The following is a 22654-nucleotide window of genomic DNA, read 5'->3' on the forward strand; positions in this document are numbered from 1 at the left end:
CTGAGTGATGCTGTGGTGGCACTGAGTGATGCTGTGGTGGCGCTGAGTGATGCTGTGGTGGTGCTGAGTGATGCTGTGGTGGCGCTGAGTGATGCTGTGGTGGCGCTGAGTGATGCTGTGGTGGTGCTGAGTGATGTTGTGGTGGTGCTGAGGGATGCTGTGGTGGTGCTGAGTGATGATCTGGTGGCGCTGAGTGATGCTGTGTTGGCCCTGAGTGATGCTGTGGTGGCGCTGAGTGATATTATTGTGACCCTGAGTGATGCTGTGGTGGCGCTGAGTGATGCTGTGATGGCGCTGAGTGATATTATTGTGACCCTGAGTGATGCTGTGGTGGTGCTGAGTGATGCTGTGGTGGCACTGAGTGATGCTGTGGTGGCGCTGAGTGATGCTGTGGTGGTGCTGAGTGATGCTGTGGTGGCGCTGAGTGATGCTGTGGTGGCGCTGAGTGATGCTGTGGTGGCACTGAGTGATGCTGTGGTGGCGCTGAGTGATGCTGTGGTGGTGCTGAGTGATGCTGTGGTGGCGCTGAGTGATGCTGTGGTGGTGCTGAGTGATGCTGTGGTGGTGCTGAGTGATGCTTTGGTGGTGCTGAGTGATGCTGTGGTGGCGCTGAGTGATGCTGTGGGGGTGCTGAGTGATGCTGTACTGAGTGAGGCTGTGGTGGTGTTGAGTGACACTATGTTGTCCCCGATAGATGCTGTGTTGGCCCTGAGTAATGCTGTGTTGGACCTGAGTGATGCTGTGTTGGCCTGGAGTAATGCTGTGTTGGCACTGAGTGATGCTGTGCTGGCCCTGAGTTATGTTATGTTATGTTATGTTATTTTGCATTTTAATGCGCACAGCTGCTCCAGCGAAGGAGCGTCCTGGCGCAGGGAAAGGTAAACACAACACAACACTCAATCCAGTAACAAAAAGCAGAGGCATTAAAAACAGGGAACATTTAAAACAGGAAGGTTTTCAAAGCCCTACGAAAGGATATTAAATCATCCAGGAGGCGGATTTCCAAAGGGAGCGCATTCCAGAGGGTCGCAGCTTTCACGCGGAAGGAGCGGCCCCCCATCCGACTAAGTCTAAAACGGGGGACAACCACCAAGGCCTGTCCAAGAGATCGGAGTGAGCGGGTGGGAACGTAGGGAGAGAGCAGTTTATTGAGTATCACGGGTGCCAACTCTCTAAGAATTTTAAAAACCAGGCAAAGAGCCTTGAATTGGATTCGCTTACTTATCGGGAGCCAGTGCAGGGACCGCAGAGTGTTAGAGGTGGGGCAGGTTCGGGGCAAACCTACCACCGCCCTAGCCGCAGCGTTCTGGACTCGCTGAAGACGAAGAATCTCGGCTTGGTTTGCTCCTAAAAGGAGTGAACTGGCGTAGTCCAGCCGAGAGATAATCATTGCTTGAATGACCAGCTGTCTAGTAGTAGCATCAAAAAATCTGAGCAGGGGTCTTAGCCCGCGTAATACTCCAAAACAGCTGGCCGCCACTCTTCGTGTGAGTCACAAAGCTTAGCGTGTGGTCAAGCCATACTCCCAGATTCCTGAGTTCCAGGACAGGGGCCGGCGCTGATCCCAGCTCCGGAGGCCACCATCCGTCCCCCCAGTGATCCGCTTCCCTTCCAACGATCATCACCTCCGTTTTTGTCGCGTTCAGCTGGAGGCAGTTGTTATTCTGTGAGTGATGCTGTGCTGGCCCGAGTGATGCTGTGCTGGCCCCGAGTGATGCTGTGCTGGCCCCGAGTGATGCTGTGCTGGCCCCGAGTGATGCTGTGCTGGCCCTGAGTGATGCTGTGCTGGCCCTGAGTGATGCTGTGCTGGCCCTGTGTGATGCTGTGCTGGCCCTGAGTGATGCTGTGCTGGCCCTGAGTGATGCTGTGCTGGCCCTGAGTGATGCTGTGGTGGTGCTGAGTGATGCTGTGGTGATGGCCCTGAGTGATATTGCTGTGCTAGCGCTGAGTGATGCTGTGGTGGTGTGGTGGTGCTGAGTGGTGCTGTGGTGGTGCTTAGTGATGCTGTGGTGGTGCTTAGTGATGCAGTGGTGGTGCTTAGTGATGCTGTGGTGGTGTTGAGTGATGCTGTGGTGGTCCTGAGTGATGCTGTGGTGGTCCTGAGTGATGCTGTGGTGGCGCTGAGTGATGCTGTGGTTGCGCTGAGTGATGCTGTGTTGGCCCGGAGTAATGCTGTGCTGGCACTGAGTGATGCTGTGCTGGCCCTGAGTGATGCTGTGCTGGCCCTGAGTGATGCTGTGCTGGCCCCGAGTGATGCTGTGCTCGCCCCGAGTGATGCTGTGCTGGCCCCGAATGATGCTGTGCTGGCCCCGAATGATGCTGTGCTGGCCCCGAATGATGCTGTGCTGGCCCCGAGTGATGCTGTGCTGGCGCTGAGTGATGCTGTGGTGGCGCTGAGTGATGCTGTGGTGGCGCTGAGTGATGCTGTGGTGGTGCTGAGTGATGCTGTAGTGGTGGCCCTGAGTGATATTGCTGTGGTAGCGCTGAGTGATGCTGTGGTGGTGCTGAGTGATGCTGTAGTGGTGGCCCTGAGTGATATTGCTGTGGTAGCGCTGAGTGATGCTGTGGTGGTGCTGAGTGATGCTGTGGTGGTGGCCCTGAGTGATATTGCTGTGGTAGCGCTGAGTGATGCTGTGGTGGTGCTTAGTGATGCTGTGGTGGCACTGAGTGATGCTGTGCTGGCCCTGAGTGATGCTGTGCTGGCCCTAAGTGATGCTGTGCTTGCCCTGAGTGATGCTGTGCTGGCCCTGAGTGAAGCTGTGCTGGCCCTGAATGAAGCTGTGCTGGCCCTGAATGAAGCTGTGCTGGCCCTGAATGAAGCTGTGCTGGCCCTGAGTGATGCTGTGCTGGCCCTGAGTGATGCTGTGGTGGTGCTGAGTGATGCTGAGTGATGCTGTGGTGGTGCTGAGTGATGCTGTGGTGATGGCCCTGAGTGATATTGCTGTGGTAGCACTGAGTGATGCTGTGGTGGTGTGGTGATTTGATTTTGATTGGAATAAAACTTATATTGCGCAGACACTAACCCGAAGGCATCAAGGCGCCTAACAAAATATGTCATAAACATGGGCATGTCACCATTACAGACAGGCCTGTACAAAGAGGTGGGTCTTCAGGGCACTTCTGAAAGCCTGGAGAGTGGGTAGGGATCTTAATTCCAGTGGGAGGGAGTTCCACCATTTGGGTGCCAGGGTGGAAAAAGCCCTGCCACCCCATTTAGTTCTCCTGAATCGAGGGGCTGACAGAAGAAGTCTACTCGAGGAGCCCAAATTCCTAACAGGAGTGTAGCGGGACAAGATGGATCCTACACCAGTGGGATTGTTTTTAGCTAATGCCCTATAGGTCATACACAGGGTCTTAAAGCGGATACGGTCCTCCACGGGAAGCCAGTGTCACAGCTTTCTAGCCGCTGTAGCTGAGGCACGTTTGGGAAGATCCAGGACAAACCTGGCAGCAGCGTTCTGGACTACCTGCAAGCGCTGCAGTAGACTTTTATTCATTCCCACATACAGCGCATTGCTGTAGTCCAGCCGGGAGCCAATAAGGGCAACTGCAAGCTGTTTCCTTGCCTGTAATGACAGGTAGTGCCTGATCCTCCTAAAGATGTAAATAATGCCCCAACAGGTAGAGATGGTTCTGTTGACCTGTTTATCCAGATTGAGGGCGGGCTCAATCATGACCCCAAGATTTTTAGCAGAGGAGGTGGGGGTGGGGCAGGCTCCTAATGAATCTGGCCACCAACCAGATGACCATACATCCTCTTTCCCTCCAAACACCATCACCTCCGTCTTCTCTCCATTCAGTTTCAATGAATTGTAAATCATCCATTGCCCGACTGGCTCCATACAGGATCTGAAATTGGAGGCAGTCGGGGCACCTGACTGGGAGAGAGAGACGAGGATCTGGTGTCATCCGCGTAGGATACCATCTCCATCCCATAGGATCTAATTAGCCTGGCAAGTGGGGTCAAATAGATGTTGAATAGGGTCGGACTCAGAGCCGACCCCTGAGGGACTCCACATTGCACAGGCAGGGATGGAGATAGATACTCCCCCAACTTCACTCTTTGCACTCGGTGATTGAGGAAAGAAGTGAGTAGATCTAAGGCTGCCCCTGAACCCCAACCTCCCTCAGCCGAGCTGTTAATACTGAGGAAGAAAGGGTATCGAAGGCTGCCGTCAGATCCAAGAGGATCAGGAGGGTGGTCTGGCCCCCATCAACACGCGTGCAGATGTTGTCCAACACGATGGTGAGGGCCGACTCAGTGCTGTGTTCCCTCCTGAATCCATGTTGGGAGGAGTCAAGACAACCCGAGTTCTCTATAAATGCGGCAAGATGCTTATTAAGATGTGCTTCTAGCATCTTTGCTGGGGCTGGGAGGAGTGAAATGGGCCGGAAATTTTTTAGAACCGCAGGGTCCAAAGAGGCCTTTTCAAGTAAAGGTTTTACCACCGCGTTTTTCCATTGGGTGGGAAAAAGGCCATCCCTCATGGCTTTATTCATAATATCAACCAGCGGAGGCAAGAAGATTTCTCTGCACTGTTTGAGAATCCTAAGAGGACATACATCCAGGGGGGAGCCAGATTTAGTTTTATTGGTGGTGCTGAGTGGTGCTGTGGTGGTGCTTAGTGATGCTGTGGTGGTGCTTAGTGATGCTGTGGTGGTGCTTAGTGATGCTGTGGTGGTGTTGAGTGATGCTGTGGTGGTCCTGAGTGATGCAGTGGTGGTCCTGAGTGATGCTGTGGTGGCGCTGAGTGATGCTGTGGTTGCGCTGAGTGATGCTGTGGTGATGCAGAGTGAGACTGTGGTGGTGCTAAGTGATGCTGTGGTGGTGTTGAGTGAAGCTGCGTTGCCCCCGAGTGATGATGTGTTGGCCCTGAGTAATGCTGTGTTGGCCCTGAGTGATGCTGTGCTGGCCCTGAGTGATGCTGTGCTGGCCCTGAGTGATGCTGTGGTGGTGCTGAGTGATGCTGAGTGATGCTGTGGTGGTGCTGAGTGATGCTGTGGTGGTGGCCCTGAGTGATATTGCTGTGGTAGAGCTGAGTGATGCTGTGGTGATGCTGAGTGATGCTGTGGTGGTGCTGAGTGGTGCTGTGGTGGTGCTGAGTGGTGCTGTGGTGGTGCTTAGTGATGCTGTGGTGGTGCTTAGTGATGGTGTGGTGGTCCTGAGTGATGCTGTAGTGATCCTGAGTGATGCTGTGGTGGCGCTGAGTGAGTGATGCTGTGGTGGCGCTGAGTGATGCTGTGGTGGTGCTGAGTGATGCTGTGGTGGTGCTGAGTGATGCTGTGGTGCTGCAGAGTGATGCTGTCGTGACACAGTGTCTTTCCTAGTTACAGTGGGTAGAAGATGAGTAGAAGAGGGGTAGAAGAGCGGTAGAGGGGTAGTAGAGGTGTAGAAGAGGGTCAGAAGAGGGTCAGAAGAGGGTCAGAAGAGGGGCAGAAGAGGTGCAGAAGCTGGGAAGAAGAGGGGTAGAAGAGGGATAGAGGGGTAGAAGGGTAAAAGAGGGTTAGAAGTGTAGAAGAGGGATAGAGGGGTAGAAGAGGCATAGAGGAGGGGTTTAGGGGTAGTAGAAGAGTAAAGGGGTAGATGGGTAGTAGAGGGGTGGTAGAGGGGTAGGAGAGGGGTAGAGGGGTAGGAGAGGGGTAAAGGGGTAGAAGAGGGGTAGTGGGTGGTAGAGTAGAGTTAGGGGGTTAGAAGAGAGGTAGGGGTACAAGAGAGGTAGAGGGGTATAAGATGGTTAGAAGAGGGGTAGAAGGGTAGAAGAGGAGTAGAGGGGTAGAGGGGTAGAAGAGGAGTAGAGGGGTAGAGGGGTCGAAGCAGGATAGAAGAGGGGTAGAGGGGTATAAGATGAGTAGTAGAGGACACTCTCTCTATCAGATTGGACGGCGTTGTTGACAGCGAAGGCTCACTTACCCACGCCTCGCGGAACCCGCTCCGCGGGTCCCGCTTCGGATCTCCTGTGCTTGGTGCCTCGGTGGGGCTTGTGCAAGGTAGAAGGGCTGCGAGCGGCAACCGGGACTCGCATTCCCAGGAGTCCCGGTGTGCGTGAGTGGCCGAGTCACCTGGCCCCGCTCTCCCTGACCGCCTCGCCCCACCCCCATCTGCTGTAAAAGGGGCTTGGACTTGCTGCTCCTTGGGACACTCTCTCTATCAGATTGGACGGCGTTGTTGACATTGAAGGCTCACTTACCCACGCCTCGCGGAACCCGCTCCGCGGGTCCCGCTTCGGATCTCCTGTGCTTGGTGCCTCGGTGGGGCTTGTGCAACGTAGAAGGGCTGCGAGCGGCAACCGGGACTCGCATTCCCAGGAGTCCCGGTGTGCGTGAGTGGCCGAGTCACCTGGCCCCGCTCTCCCTGACCGCCTCGCCCCACCCCCATCTGCTGTAAAAGGGGCTTGGACTTGCTGCTCCTTGGGACACTCTCTCTATCAGATTGGACGGCGTTGTTGACAGCGAAGGCTCACTTACCCACGCCTCGCGGAACCCGCTCCGCAGGTCCCGCGTTGGATCTCCTGTGCTTGGTGCCTCGGTGGGGCTTGTGCAAGGTAGAAGGGCTGCGAGCGGCAACCGGGACTCGCATTCCCAGGAGTCCCGGTGTGCGCGAGTGGCCGAGTCACCTGGCCCCGCTCTCCCTGACCGCCTCGCCCCACCCCCTTCAACCCAGCCCATTGGTCCCCTGACTTACAAATACAGAGCTCCCACGCTGCGCGGGGGCGCGCGGGAGCGACCGGGGCGAAGACTGGGCAAAGAGCGGGCCGTTTGAGGCCGTTCGAGTACGGCAGAGTCCGGCCTAGGTCCACCCCCCCTGGACGTCAAGAAGACCATAGAAAATGCCGTTAAGATCAGGGAAGGAACGTACTGTCCAAATTAATACCACCAAGGGCGTCGTTTCTGGTCCCCTGGACGCTTTTATAACACGGGCCACTGGTATTTTGGAAAAGGAAATCGCCATGGTTGAGAAAAGATTGTCAATAGACCTAATTAGTGGAAAGCGATCCTCACTGGGGGCTTTAGCCACATCTATCTCCCCTGCACCCTCTGCACCCCATGCTGCCTTCAATTGTGTCCATACTACCTCTACGGACGCAATAGTCCATTTAGAAAATATTGGGGGTAGCCCAACAAGGGATAAAACAAAGGAAGAAAGGAATAGTATAAACGCTTCCAAAGACACACAGGGGGACGGGGAGGAAGATAATGACTCCGTGATTAGTGAGGAGCAGGATCTTAGCCAGCTCTCTGGATCTCCTCTCCTCAACCAGTCCAACATGTCTAACTCTGTCGAAAATGTTAATCCCCCTATATCCAATCCTGGCCCCAATACCAAAAAGAGAAAACAGGACTCTAGAATGTCAGGGGAAAGAAACCTAAAAACCAGTGAAGTAAACAAAGTCCAAGGGGAATGGTGTCAGGGGCCTGAGCCTCACCCAAACCCGCTAATACCCTCTGTGCCTAATAACATGTTATGCCCCTCCCTTTTAGCTTTGGGCTCCTCAACCACTTGTCCCATGTGCCTCAATACTGATGAGGTTCTGTTGGCAAAAATGGAGGCCATGTTTAAAACACTACTCTTACCAGTCCTGGAGCGGACTAGGCTCATGACCTCTAAAATCGATAGTATGGAGGATTTGATCCATTCAAACCATACGATGCTTGAAGCATTACTTGGTTCAAATAATACGGGTGCTATTAATACATCAGCACCCAGTAAGGCATCCAGTAAGGTTACCAGCAACAACAATATGGAAAAGGGTAAAAATCTCCCTAATAAAACCATAGGAATGAATAACACCATATTTAAAGGGGGTCAAAAAATCAATACCACCTCTACCACCTCTTCCAAATTAGGAGCTAGCACTCACACTCAGGTACTAAAGCCCCAATCGAAACCAGTGGCTAAACAAAATACTGGTGGGCGTCAAACTATGGATCCTCCCACACAACCTAATTTAAATCTTCCTCCCCCAAGTACCTCAAGAGCCCAACACACTGCTTCCACCAATCATAGGGAGGGGGGGCGTAAAAGACCAAATATTCCCAGTGTTGACCTACCGCCTGAAGCAGCCCTACACACCATCGTTTTGACAGGCGTAGCACCATTAAAACCGGGTGCAAGGGAATCTTATGGTGACCTCCGCAATAAAGTCACTTTCTGGTTGAACAAAAATCGCCCGCTACCCCCCTCCACCCCCACGGAGATATTGTATGTGAGGAGAGTAGATTGGGTGGGGCCGGAGGTAAAAGACTTAGAAGGAGATTGTATCCTTATCTCGTTCAAAGACTCATGGGTGGTAGATGCTATTAAACGAGAACCCAGGTTTGCAAGGCAGGGGGATGTACAAACACTAGCTTTATCCTACTTTTACCCGCGCAGGCAAATACCCTTCCAATCTTATCCTTTGTTTCGTAAAGGTCCTGCTGCAAGACATCCCCTGGCATTAACCCCGCTTGACTGCCAGCGTCCCTTTCTTTTTAATCATTTCGGACCCCTTTCTGGCCTTGAAGCTATAGATTGACTCAACGATCCATCTAGTGAGTCTTTAATTGGTAGTGTGGTAGCCCAAGAGCCCATTGAACATAATATGGTGTGCCCAATCCAATTAACCAATCGAGTAGACGGGGAAGGAGGCCAAGCGTTTGTGCTAAACAGCCCTCTACCATACGTAGCTACCCAGGGGTCCTTGACCGAGGACAAAATCACAGTCCCAGCAGATTGTGTTAAGTACTTAGCAGTTAATGATGATACAGGGGTGTCTCATGGATCTGTACAGCCCCTTCACCCTCTGTTGCCAGACAACCTGAAAGATCATTTAAAAATTTTGTCCTGGAACATAGCGGGTATTAAGGCGCGCCTTGCGTCTACGGATTGGTCAAACTTTATGGACAATTATGATATTATCCTGTTGCAGGAAACATTGGCAACGGAGCCTGTTCATAAGTTGGGTTATATTAACTTCTTCAAACCCGCAATCAAAGGAGGTAAAGGGCGGGCCGCAGGTGGCTTGTTGATCTGGGTGAAACAATCCCTGGGTCTCTATCCAACGGAGTTCGCGATGGCGAGTCAGGATCTCCTCTCCATCATAATAAACAAAGGGAACAAGCAAATCATGAACATTGTTAATATTTATGCTAGAGGTCTGTCTGGCGGTCGAAGCCCACCCCTGTTGAACCTTGTTGATCATATGATTACGAAAATGGACAGAGGCATTACTACCATTCTTGCTGGCGATCTAAATTGTACTATAAAACCTATGCTAGATATGGGAGATACCTGGACTATGGCAGACGATTCAGTATGGGGCATCCCGGACTTACAAGTGGAGAAGAGGGTTAAAGCAACAGAGGCTGCAGTGTCCTGGATGGCTTTTTGTTTACAAAATGGGTTCCGTGCATGTTATGGCCGCTCCGCCTCGGATGTGAAGGGAAATTGTACTTTCGATAATGGCCAGAGGCAGAGCCGCATTGACTATATCTTACTGGACATGGAACATTGGGCTTTGCTAATTGACATGGCAGTATTAGAGCGCCCGGAAAGAGATCACAATCCACTGTCTCTATCGTTGAAGATACCGGGTCTAAACAGACACGAAGAGCCATCTGCCACCTATACAGGGGACGTCCAACTTACCAACGACAGGAGGAGATTGAAGTGGTCACGGGTTATGGAAGATGAGTGTTTACTAAATAATATCAATGTTGTAGTGGAGAATGCACTTAATGAAATGTTGCAAATAGATATGTCGGGGGTGGATATTGGATCAGCCAATAATGTGATGGGTGTCCATATTAATTGTTTTGACCGCTTAAAAACCCTGCTATCCAAACCATGTGGGAATGTTACTATTAAAACTAACCCTTTGCCCCAAAAATGGTATAACAAGAAATGTAGAGAGGCACATGCAGCTCTCATTTCAGCCATTAAATCTCGGGACATGGTTGGAGTGAGGGCTGCTAGACTTCACTACAAAAAAACCCTTAGTATAGCTAAACGGGAGTGGGAGGATGAGTTCTGGTCAGACCTCCTGGAGGCCTCTTCCACTAACAATCAGAAAAGGTTTTGGGATTTGGTTAAATGGGGAAAAAATATAGACTCTTCTACCCCGGGAAACAATGTGCCTCTTGAGGATTGGGTTTCATTTTACTCGGCCCAATTTAGAGCTGGTGATGATGAGGCTATTAATCCCTTAGGCAATGCACTCTTGCAGACCCCACAAAGTGAAAAACTCACCTTTACGGTTGCTGAGGTTGACCTGGCGTTGACACTCACTCTTCGAGGTAAAGCCCCCGGTATGGATCTGATCCCGGCTGATCTATTTAAATCTAATCCCACTTTGTGGCTCCCGTATATTACCAGGATAGCTAACACTTTGGCCCTTGGAGCTACAGTCCCGAAATCTTGGAAAGGGGCCGAAATTGTTCCAATTTACAAAAAGAAATGCGTTACTTACCTGTAACAGCAGTTATCCAGTATTGGTGTCTTTCATAGATTCACATGCCTGAATCATTCCCCGTCGCTGAGACGGGAGCCTCCGGTACATAAAAAAGTAATGTCCTAAGGACATACATAGAGAATATAGGCCTAAGGGCCTCCCCTTTTGGGGCCTTTCCACGTCCTTATGTAAAAGGACCGAACTCTCATCGTTAGCCAATCAGCTCCGACCTCCTTCTAGAACCTTCCCGGGAGGAGCCTCCGTCCCTCAGATTTTCGTACGCACCCAGCTAGGGTGTCGCAATGTAGACATAGAGGTACGTGAGTCCTTACCGGGGAGGCGGGAGGGTTGCATGTGAATCTATGAAAGACACCAATACTGGATAACTGCTGTTACAGGTAAGTAACGCATTTCTTATCCAGTATTTGGGTGTCTTTCATAGATTCACATGCCTGAATCAGAGTAGCCAGCAGTTATACATGCATAGTGGTAAAGCACATTCTCACATCTAGCAGGCCTGCATAGATTACAGACAACATGAGAGAAACATGGTAATATACAGTCATGCATATAGCAGAGAAAACCATGAAGAATGTGCATACCTGGATGGCGGGACGAGGTAAGGCTCACCTTATTGGAAGAGATGGCGCAGCACCGCTTGTCCCACTGCAGCGTCCTTCTGCAGTTCGATGTCCAGGCAGTAGTGCTTGGAAAAGGTATGCGGGGACTTCCATGTCGCCGCTCGGCAGATGTCCAGGATCGTCACTCCAGCGAAGAGCGCTGCTGACGTTGACATCGCTCTGGTCGAGTGGGCAGCCACTCGGTCTGTCAAAGGCCGTCCGGCCTGATCATGGCAGAAAGCAATTGCTGAAGAAATCCAGCGTGAGATGCTCTGTTTTGTCAAGGGCAGCCCCATTCTCGGGTTGCTGTAGGCTACAAAGAGTTGAGAAGACTTCCTGACGTCTTTGGTCCTGTCCAAGTAGAATTTGAGACACCTTTTAATGTCCAGGGAATGCAGCGCCCTTTCCGCTGCCGTGGAAGGGTCCGGAAAGAACGACTTGAGGACAATTGGTTCGTTCAGATGAAAGTCTGACGGCACTTTAGGAATGAATTTAGGGTTGGGCCTGAGTACCACTCGGTCGTGCCTGAATTGGAGATACGGTTCCTGAATGGACAGCGCCTGAAGTTCGCTGACCCTTCTGGCCGACGTCAGGGCTAGCAGGAGAGCCGTTTTCCAGGAAAGATGCTTGAGCGATGCCCGGTGTATGGGCTCGAATGGGTGTTTCATCAATTGGTTTAGCACCAAGTTCAACTGCCAGGTTGGAGGAACTTTCCGAGGCCTCGGAAAGGATCTGTAAAGTCCTTTTAGAAATTGTTTCACCAGTCGACTGGACCAGAGGGAGGGTCCCGATGGGGCCCTGGTGAACCTAGAAATCGCAGCCAGATGAACCTTAATGGAGGCGTGAGCCAGTCCCGATTGAGCCAGGTGCAGTAGGTATGGTAGCAGCTGTACTGGGGTGACCCGGAGCGGGTGTAAGTCGTGTTCCGAACACCACACGCAGAACCTCTTCCACTTCAGCGAGTAGGTCTTGGTCGTGCTGCTCGCTCTCGCCTTGGCCAGTACTGCCCTGCAGTCCTGTGGTATGTCTAGCTCCCCGAACTCAAGGTGCTCAGGAGCCAAGCCGATAAGTTGAGCGAACGGAGGTTCGGGTGGTGTACCTGGCCTCCGGACATTGTCAAGAGGTTCGGGAGTTGTCGCAGGTGAATCGGGGGCCTGGTGGATAGGCGAAGAAGATCCGAGAACCAATGTTGTCTCGGCCAGTACGGAGCAATCAGTATCAGCGTGCACGGTTCCGTCCTCATCTTCCGGAGGAGCCTCGGTATCATCGGGAACGGCGGAAAAGCGTACGCAAACACGCTGGACCAGCCGATGGAAAAAGCATTTCCCAGCGACCCCCGTTGGGGATGCCAGCTTGCGTAGCTTCGGCATTTGGTGTTCTCTGCCGTCGCGAAGAGATCGATCCTCGGGGTGCCCCATTGTGAGAAGACGTGGGCCACCGTGTCGCCGTTGAGCTCCCATTCGTGGGAGAGAGAGGTCTGCCTGCTGAGGGCGTCCGCGATCGTGTTCTCCTTCCCTGGAACGTACTCCGCCTTGAGGGAGAGGCCGTGCGCCACCAACCAGTTCCAGATTTTTTGCGATTCTCGTGAGAGAGAGAGAGATCGCGTTCCCCCTTGTTTGTTCAGGTAGTGCATCGTCGTGGTGTTGTCTGTTTTGACGAGCACAGGGGAAGAGCCGATGCGTGGCAGGAAGGCCTGTAGAGCCAGGTACACTGCCCTCAGTTCCAGGAGGTTGATGTGTAGTTGTGTTTCCTGGGCGTCCCATTTGCCGCTGACTCGAAGGTCTAACAGTACTGCGCCCCAGCCTTCCAGTGAGGCATCGGTCGTGATGACCAGTGGTGCCGGCGGCAGGAGGAACGGCAATCCGGCCGTCAGGTGAGTCCTGTTTCTCCACCACAGCAGGGCCTTTATGATGGCCGGCGTGATTGTGAGAATGTCGTCGAATGAGCCCGAACACTGTTTCCATTGCCTCGCCAACGCTTCCTGTAGGGGGCGCATGCGGAGCCTGCAGTGCGGTACGAGGAGAATGCATGAAGACATCATCCCTAGCAAGGAGGTGAACGTCCGGACCTTGATGCGAGGCTTCTTGGCCACCGCCGTGGCCAGAGACAGTACTTTGCAGATCCTGTCCTCTGAGGGGAAAGCCTTCGCATGCTCCGTGTCCAGGGTTGCCCCTAGGAAGGTGATCCTCGTTGACGGAGTAGTGCATGATTTTTTGAGGTTGATCGTCAGACCCAGCTGTTGGAAAAGAGCGCTGCAGGCGTTGAAGGAAGCCAGCGCGTCCTCCGGGGAAGGAGCCTTCACCAGCCAGTCGTCCAGGTAGGGGAACACCTGGTGACCCCTTTGTCGCAGGAAGGCAGCCACGGGCGCCAAGCACTTTGTGAAGATACGTGGGGCAGATTTGAGGCCAAACGGCAAGACCTTGAACTGGTAATGTCTGCCCGCTATTTCGAACCTTAGGTATTTCCTGTGCCTGACGAGGATGGGGACATGGTAGTAGGCGTCCTGTAAGTCTAGGGAGACCATCGAGTCGCCTCTTTCCAGTGCACCCAGGATCTCCTGGATTGTGACCATCCGGAAGGATTGACTCCGTAGGAAGGCGTTGAGCGCCCGGAGGTCTAAGATCGGCCTCCACTTGTCCCCTTTCTGTTGGACCAGGAAGAAGTGGGAATAAAAACCCTTCCCTTTCTGGGAGTCCGGGACCTTTTCGATGGCTCCTTTGACCAACATGGCAGCGACTTCCTGGAGAAGGAGGTGCAGGTGTCTGTGAGTACGCTTCAGTGGAGGGGTGTTGGGAGGGGTGTTGACCAGTTCGAGGGAATGTCCAAATTGAATTATTTGTAGTACCCACCGATCCGTAGTGATTTTTCGCCAATTGTGGAGGAAGTGGGTCAGTTTTCCCCCAATTCGAAAGGATTGAGACGGTGGTGGGACTGGCTGGAGTAAGTGGTCACTGGCGGCCGCCAGTGCCCTTCTTGGCGGATTTGCCTCTGAAGGACGATCTCCCATAGGATGACTGTCGGGACTGTTGTTTCTGCTGGGGTTGGTTCCTGTTGCCATAGGAATAGGACGACCGATTTTGGTAGGAACCTCTGTAGGAGTACTGACCTCTGGAGCGGCCTCCCCGAAAGGATTGGTTCCGGGACTGGAGGGAGCCCAGAGCCCTCGCCGTGTCGGTGTCTTTTTTGATGGCCTGGAGTGCCTCGTCTATCTTCTCCCCAAAGAGGAATTGCCCATCGAACGGCATATCCAGCACCTTAGATTGGACCTCCTGCCGAAAAGACGTCGCCTTGAGCCAGCCCTGGCGGCGGAGCACGGCAGCCCCTGCCAACTGGCGGAATCCCGTCATGGCTGCGTCGATGGCGCAGTCGATAATTTCAGCCGCGGAGTTTTGTCCTTCCGCCAGAAGAGCTTTCACCTCGTCCTGGACCGTGGCCGGCAGGCCTTGCAGGTAGGGAGCTATGTCTTCCCATAGCTGGCGGTTGTATCGGCCCAGGAGGGCGATGGAGTTTGCCACCTTGATGGACATGGCGGATGTGGTGGAGAACCTCTTGCCTATGGTGTCCAGCTTCCTTCCTTCCTTGTCCGGGGGCGCGGACAGCGGCGAGGAGGGGTTTCGGGATTGTTTTTGGGCCGCCTGAGTGACAACCGAGTCCGGTTTGGGGTGGCCGGTCAGGCAGGCAGGTGCGGAGTTCGGGGCCTTATATTTTTTTTTTTTTTTTTTTTTGGAAACCTGAAGAGCTCAGGTTGGAGACTCCCTAGCACAACGTGCGGTAGAAAATCTGAGGGACGGAGGCTCCTCCCGGGAAGGTTCTAGAAGGAGGTCGGAGCTGATTGGCTAACGATGAGAGTTCGGTCCTTTTACATAAGGACGTGGAAAGGCCCCAAAAGGGGAGGCCCTTAGGCCTATATTCTCTATGTATGTCCTTAGGACATTACTTTTTTATGTACCGGAGGCTCCCGTCTCAGCGACGGGGAATGATTCAGGCATGTGAATCTATGAAAGACACCCAAATACTGGATAAGGGTGATAAATCCATTCCAGGCAACTACCGCCCTATCAGCTTAATCGATTCGATTCAAAAGATAGTGGCGCGCATGGTTCTAGGACGGGTCCAGGGATGGATCGAAACGGAGAATATTCTGTCACCCATGCAGGCGGGCTTCAGATCAGGAATGAGCACCATAGATCAGGTTTTTAGATTCTGCCTGATCTATTGGAAGGAGGTGTGGTTGGGTGGTGGCACCATCTATGCTGAATTCATTGATCTGAAGTCCGCCTTCGATCTAGTGCCTAGGGACAGGCTATGGGGTGTGCTGAAAAATCTGGGGTGCCCACTAGAATTATTGGACCTCATTGTAAGACTCCATGAGGACAACTTTGCGAGGGTGAGGTGGGGGGGTCAGGGACAAGTGACGGAAACATTCCCCGTAACTCGAGGTGTCCGCCAGGGGTGTGTCCTGGCCCCTACCCTCTTCCTCCTTTTTATCGATCAAGTTGTTAAATTTTTCATGGATACCCCCACTGATGCACCAATGCTGGCAGGGATGAGGTTCCCTTTACTCATCTTTGCAGATGACACTCTAATCCTCTCAAAAACACGCAGCGGACTCCAGCGGGCTCTCGACCGCTTCGAGGAGTACTGTGCCATCAATAATTTGGTAGTCAATGTGGGGAAAACAAAATTTATGGTTTTTACAAAAAACCACTCAGTCCGAAGTTCAGTGAAGTTGAATGGAGTAAACCTCGAACAGGTCGATACCATGACCTATTTAGGGGTTACCCTCGATAGCCGTTTAAGATGGAAAGACCAGATTAATATGCAACATCTTAAACTTGCCAGGCTGACTGGTTGCCTCGTTAAAGAGCAGAAGGAATCAATTACAAAACGGGTCCTACCGGCCCTTAAGATCTATGACGTTAAAATCTCTACACCCATCTTATATGGCGCTGAACTATGGGGCCACATGGACTTGCTTAACCTGTTCAAAACTCAATGTAGATTCCTTCGAAATTTAGTGGGCCTCCCACAGTCTACACCCTTGATCCCCCTCCGTTTGGACCTTGGTTCCCCACCTATTAATGAGATGGCAAGATTTAGGTTAGTGGCATTGTGGAGACGGATATGGACATCCCCAGATCTATCCCTCTTTGCAAAAGAACTGTCGGAAGTCAGGTCTATTAGGGGTTCAGGGAAAATACCATGGCTTTCTGCAGTCCAATCCATTCTTAAAGACATGGGCTTGGAACATCTCTGGACATCCCCACAATCTAACGTTTTCCCACCCAAAGACGAATTTAAATCACTATATTGGGCCACAACCCGCCTAAAAAGAGTCCTGCTGTCCAACAAAAACGACCTTACAGGCAGGTTTTTAACATTCAAACTTGACCTATCGAGAGAACCATACTGGGATGTTATATCTCGACCGTTAGATAAGAAGTTGTACCACCAGTTTAGAGTGGGCGCTTTGCCCTTAAACACCTTTCTGAACAAACGGTCTACAGGGATATCGCCCTATTGTACATGCTGCACAGGTCATATTGAATCTGAAGGTCATTTTCTTTTTGCCTGCCCAAGGTACGGGGCACCCCGAAAGAAATGGTTAAAACCTTTGTTTCAAAAACTACCATTTAAAACAGCGATGGAAGCCATATGGGTGCTTAGGACTAACACCTCAGAACTCTTTGTGGTAACTTTGGCAAAGTATCTGGGATGGGCTTGGCTCCTAAGGCTAAAAACCAGCATGCCTTAGCGCCAAGTACAAAAGTTATTTTGCAATTGGCCATACTCTGTTTGGTTTGATTATGTAGCTGCTAATCATTCTACGACTTTGTTTCATCATCTGCATCCCTTGTTTCTTTTTTGCAATTCTGAACTGCAATGTTGACCTTTTAATGCAATGATTTTTATTCTCATACAAAATACTCAGGTTTCTTTATTCATTAATTGAAATTTAATCCTGTTTTATCCATTTGTCATGAAATGTTCTTTTTATTTGTATACTTATTTTGTATATCTTTTGTTAGTGTTTAAATATTTCTTATAGTATTGTTTTTCTTTGGATGTTCTAATTGAATCAGTTATATTCTTTTGTATTTTAATGTGTCTTTTATGATTTGCTAAAAATCGAAATAAAGACTTTAAAACCTGAAACCTGAACCTGAGTAGTAGAGAGGTAGAGGGGTAGTAGAGGGGTAGAGGGGTAGTGGAGGGGTAGAAGTGGGGTAGAGGGGTAGAAGAGGGGCAGAGGGGTAGAAGAGGGGCAGAGGGTAGAAGAGGGCTAGAGGGGTAGAAGAGGGGTAGTAGAGGGGTAGAGGGGTAGAGGGGGGATTGAAGAGGGGTAGAAGAGTAGAAGAGGGGTAGAAGAGGGGTAGAGGGATAGAAGAGGGGTAGAAGAGGTAGTAGAGGGGCAGAGGTGTAGTAGAAGGGTAGAAGAGGGGTAGAAGAGGGGTAGAGGGGTAGTAGAGGGATAGAATCAGGGTAGAGGGATAGAAGCAGGGTAGAGGAGTAGAGGGGTAGAAGAGGGGTAGAGGGGTAGAAAATGGGTAGAAGAGTAGAGGGGTAGATGGGTAGTAGAGGGGTGGGTAGAGGGGTAGAAGAGGGGTAGTCAAAGGATAGAGTGGTAGTAGAGGGGTAGTAGAGAGTTAGAGGGGTAGTAGAGAGGTAGAGGGGTAGTAGAGGGGTAGAAGAAGGGTAAGGAGGTAGTAGAGGGGTAGAAGAGGGGTAGAGGGGGAGAAGAGTGGTAGTAGAGGGGAAAAGGGGTAGAAAATGGGTATAGGGGTAGTATAGAGATGTAGGGGTAGTATAGGGGTAATAGAGGGGTAGAGGGGTAGCAGTGTAGAGGGTTAAAAGAGGGGTAGTATAGGGGTAGAAGAGGGGTAGAGGGGTAGTAGAGGTGTAGTAGAGCGGTAGTAGAGGGGTAATGGGGTATGAGGTGGTCGAGGGGTAGTCGAGGGTTGAGGAGTGGGTAGAGGGGTAGAAGAGGGTTAGAAGAGGGTTAGAGGGGTAGAAGAGGGTTAGAGGGGTAGAAGAGGGGTAGAGGTGTAGAAGAGGGGTAGAGGGATAGAGGGATAGAAGAGGGGTAGTAGAGGGATAGAGGTGCAGAGGGGTAGAGGGTTAGAAGAGGGGTAGAGGGGTAGTAGAGGGGGTAGAGGGGTATGAGAGGAGTTGAGGGGTTGTAGAGGGGTAGAGGAGTAGAAGATGGGTAGAGGGGTAGAAGAGGGTTAGAGGGTAAGAGGGGTAGTAGGGTAGAGGGGTAGAAGAGGGGTAGTAGAGTAGAGGGGTAGTAGGGTAGAGGGGTAGAGGCATAGAGGGGTAGAAGAGGGGTAGTAGTGGGGTAGAAGAGGGGTAGTAGATGGGTAGAAGAGGGGTAGAGGGGTAGAGTGGCGGAAGAGGGGTAGTAGAGGGGTAGAGGGGTAGAGGGGTAGTAGAGGGGTAGTAGAGGAGTTTGGGGTAGTAGAGGGGTTGAGGGGTAGAAAAGGGGTAGAGGGGTAGAAAAGGGGTAGAGGGGTAGAAAAGGGGTAGAGGGGTACAAGAGGGGTAAAAGGGGTATAGGGGTAGAAGACGGTAGAGGGGTAGAAGAAGGGTAGAGGGGTAGAAGAAGGGTAGAGGGGGTATAAGAAAGGTAGAGGGGTAGAAGAAAGGTAGAGGGGTAGAAGATAGGTAGAAGGGTAGAAGATAGGTAGAGGGGTAGAAGATAGGTAGAGAGGTAGAAGAGGGGTAGAGAGTAGAAGAATAGAAGAGAGGTAGAGGGATAGAAGAGTAGAAGAGAGGTGGAGTAGAGGTAGAGGGGTAGAAGAGAGCTAGAGGGGTAGAAGAGAGCTAGAGGGGTAGAAGAGAGCTAAAGTTGAGGTAGAGGGGTAGAAGAGGGGTAGAAGAGACGTAGAGGGGAGGTAGAGGGGTAGTAGGTTAGAGGGGTAGAGGTGTAGAGAGCTAGAGGGGTAGAAGGGTAGAAGAGAGCTAGAGTAGAGGTAGAGAGGTAGAGGGGTAGAAGAGAGGTAGAGGTGTAGAAGAGGGATAGAGGGGTATAAGAGGGTAGTAGAGAGGTAGAGGGGTAGGAGAGAGGTAGAGGGGTAGAAGAGTAGAAGAGAGGTAGAGGGGTAGAAGAGAGGTAGAGGGAAAAAGAGAGGTAGAGGGATAGAAGAGAGGTAGAGTAGTGGTATAGAGGTAGAAGAATAGTAGAGGGGTAGAAGAGATGTAGAGAAGAGGTCGAGGGGTAGAAGAGAGGTAGGGATATATAGGCAAATGAAAAGGAAGCTATTGACTATAGGAATGTGAAAGAAAGCTCTCCTAACTTGAAAGCTGATTACAAGCATCTCCAGTCGTTTGAAAGTTTCGCCGTGTTTCTCAGGAGATACTTGTAAACACGAATAACCGGATTCATTTCATTTAACATATTGGCTCCGCCCATGATTGCTTAGTAACGCAAATGACAAGGAAGCTATCGCCTTTAGGAATGTGGAAGAAGCTCTCGTATCTTAAAAGCTGATGCCCCATGACGAGAGTGGAAAGCCAGATTGCGCCTCTGCTTGTAAGTGCGTGCCCGCGCGAGTAACAGCAAGCTGTAGCCCACTTTCTAAAAGTCTCGCCAGAGACAGCGCATGCGCTGGCTCAGGCGAGATCTATAAAACATAGGTAGTGTGGACGAGTAAAGAGTTGATCACTGATGACTGGGAGAAATCTTGGAATGGAGGTGCTTACAGTGATATTGCGGGCAGTTGGTTAATAAATTAGTCTCTAAAATGATTCTGTGTTGACTGGGAGTGAATGCAAAAGTTAAGTCTTGTTTCTGTTATGAGACATACATTCATTTTGCCATTATACGTGCAGGTAATTTTTAATGTAGACTTACTTGAAATTGGTGACTAGAGGAGAACCATTAGCTCCAAAGGAATATGGAAGAGGAATAGGCCAGCTTGGAGCTCTTATCTGCCTAACTCACAATGTGTACCACATCCTTTTTCAGAAGTCAGAAGATGTGGGCTTGTACACAGACTATTGATGCTGCCAAAGACAGACATGACCCACATTTGTTTTCGTTTTTAGAGTTGTATATAGCGCAAACTCGACCTGAAGATATCAGGTATCGGAGAGCTTTACATGAGCACCAGTTTCATTAAATATTGACACGTTCATTTTTGTAACACAAGGGGAGATTGTGATTTGCCCAGAATCACAGAATGTTGAGTGTGCCAGTTTCCGAGCTTCGAAGTCAACAGCTCTAGCCGAAAAGTTACATCCTCTCCCTCTGCTGCATCTGTCATCTCATGGCCATATGTGTAAAAGAAGACGTGGCAAATTTAACTATTCAATCTGACACTGATGTGTTCCAAAAGTATTGTGGAGGTTTCGTCTAAAATCCCCCTTCTCAGCTACACACATTACTGCCGTGGTCTCTCCATGCTGGAGAAAAAGTCAATTTTATAAGCCCAGGGTGCTGAACCAACATAATCATTTGTGTTGTCAAGGGAGAATCAAAAATATAAAAAAAGACATAAAAATAACCGACTAAAAAAACACACACAATTACATACACCAAACTAATGATTTCATTATCAAAAGGTCAAATACAAATATTTGTTCTCTGCTTCAAGTCTACTTAGTAAGGCCTCAAAGACTAAATAAAAGCAACTTGAAAAAGTCCAGCGCTCCTACACTTCACTTAGTGAAGGGTGCAACAAATTAACACGTGAAGAAACTCCTTCGAAGAAAAGGCTGGCTCGGCAGCAAAGCCATGTATAAAAAGAACACATGTAAAAGCTTAAATAGAGGGACAAAGGGATGCAACAAGCCAATCCAAGGTATAAGCCACTTTCTAACCTACACGGATACAAAGTAACCTGAACACATAAATAACACCAGTGCCAAGCAGGCAACATGCTCTGCCAAAGCAATACAAACTACCTAAACCAAATAATGGCAAACATTACTGAATACAGATATGCTTGTTGGTACTGAACACAGATATGCTTGACATAAAATTTAGGCATAGAGTATACATATTAGAGTCGACAGTAACTTTTGATGATGGCAATGTTTACCATCCAAGTCTAGGCAGGGCCAGTTGAAGAGGGAAGGGCAAATGTGTCAGGAGATCTCAGAGTTTGTATGCTTGGTATCCATCTTTTAGAAAATGCAAAGGCTTTCACCTCTGACCTATTGGCACCACACTCTGATCCTCCTGCAAGGGTGTGAGAAGTTCTGATCATCACAGGGAAGGAGAAAGGGGAGGCAGCACATTTTTCATCAGCAGTAGCTCAACTCACTTGAGGACTAGAGAAACAATGGTGTATGGGGAGGAAATAACCCATTTGTGTGCACCTTGTACTTTCAGAATCAGCAGCGGTACCAGATCTGTGGTTATAGACGGGTCACCCCTGTCTTTGAAAGGACCCAGAAATGGAGGAGCAGGAAAAAAGTTGTGTGGAACTTAGTAGTTGAGAGACAAAGTAAGTACATGAGGCGAGGGGAAATCAAGAGAAGACCTCATTAAAATGTGCTCTGAGCCAAGGCAACTGTGTAGGAAGTGACATGGGGGCCAAAGTCCTGGAGGCCATCTAGCCATCTCAAGTCCATCAGATCAAGACTTCCATGATGGTGACATACATGAAGGGAGGAGACGTGTCCTGGCTTTGGACGGGAGTGTGCAGGAAAATCCTAAAAGTGTCTGACATGATTTATTTGGACGTTCAAAAGGGTGGAAAGTGTCCTTGCATGCATGGCCAGTCATCTCCAAAGATAACTTAAAGAAGAGCACCAAAAAGGGACACTTTCAGAAAGGGAAAGAAGAAGAAAGAAGCTCAAAGACAAATATTACTCTTACTTTGTCTCCCCAGGACTCTGATAGAGAGCTAAAGAAGAAGGTGGGAAGTGTATTTTTCAAAAGCAACTCTAGTTACCTCTTTAAATTCACCTTCCTAAGCTATTTCTTCCTCCACAAGTTGTGAATGCGAAAGGAGCCTAGACACCTCTTATTGCAAGGAATCAAGTACACGCCAGACCCTGTTCAGTAAGCAGATCCTCTGTGGACTGAGAAATGTCGTCTCATTGAGACAGATGGTCTCGCTCCAGTAGGCAGGACCCATGTTGGTCTGATAAACACAAGATTCACATCCCTCAAACATTTCATATATCTCATAAGAGAAATGAGGAATTTTAAAAGTAAAGGAGCTTGGAATGAGCAAGAGCCTTATAATTCATTCAATATTCTTGAAGTGGTGAGAGGCGGGGGCAGGGTGGGTGTTAGAAAGATTCATGCTGTACCAAGGCCCTTGCACTAGCAGTACCACACTGTACCCACACTTTAACAAATAAAATAGCGAATCACAACTCTGGAAAAACATCGGTGTATCCCTCATGATAGTTTAAACCCTGCTCCAATTTAGGACAGAGGTGAAGGCGCCTCTGTAATGAAGAATACATTCCTATCTCAGAACTAAGCTTTCCCTACAATCACTCAGTAATCTCAGTGATGGACTTGCCTTTGACCTTGTACAGTGCTCTGCTGATCTTTGGCTAGTTGTTCTACATACAAAAGATGTCCTGCAACAAGATGCAGGTAATCTCATTGGATAAAGGAGCTGTACATATAAATCAGGAAGGGGG

The 22654-nt window shown here is 50.3% G+C and overlaps 1 protein-coding gene across 1 annotated transcript; it reads left to right on the forward strand.

Moving 5' to 3' along the window:
* Positions 1-288: 288 nt before the first annotated feature.
* On the forward strand, positions 289-21996 carry LOC147700933 (uncharacterized). Its single transcript, XM_086929274.1, has 4 exons — positions 289-543; positions 1530-1537; positions 2000-2516; positions 21886-21996. The coding sequence occupies exons 1-4, from the start codon at positions 289-291 to the stop codon at positions 21994-21996; spliced, it is 891 nt and encodes a 296-aa protein (XP_086785400.1).
* Positions 21997-22654: the final 658 nt, after the last annotated feature.

The sequence above is a fragment of the Lissotriton vulgaris genome, chromosome 7 (assembly GCF_964263255.1).
Source record: "Lissotriton vulgaris chromosome 7, aLisVul1.2, whole genome shotgun sequence".
NCBI classification, from domain to species: Eukaryota; Metazoa; Chordata; class Amphibia; order Caudata; family Salamandridae; genus Lissotriton; species Lissotriton vulgaris.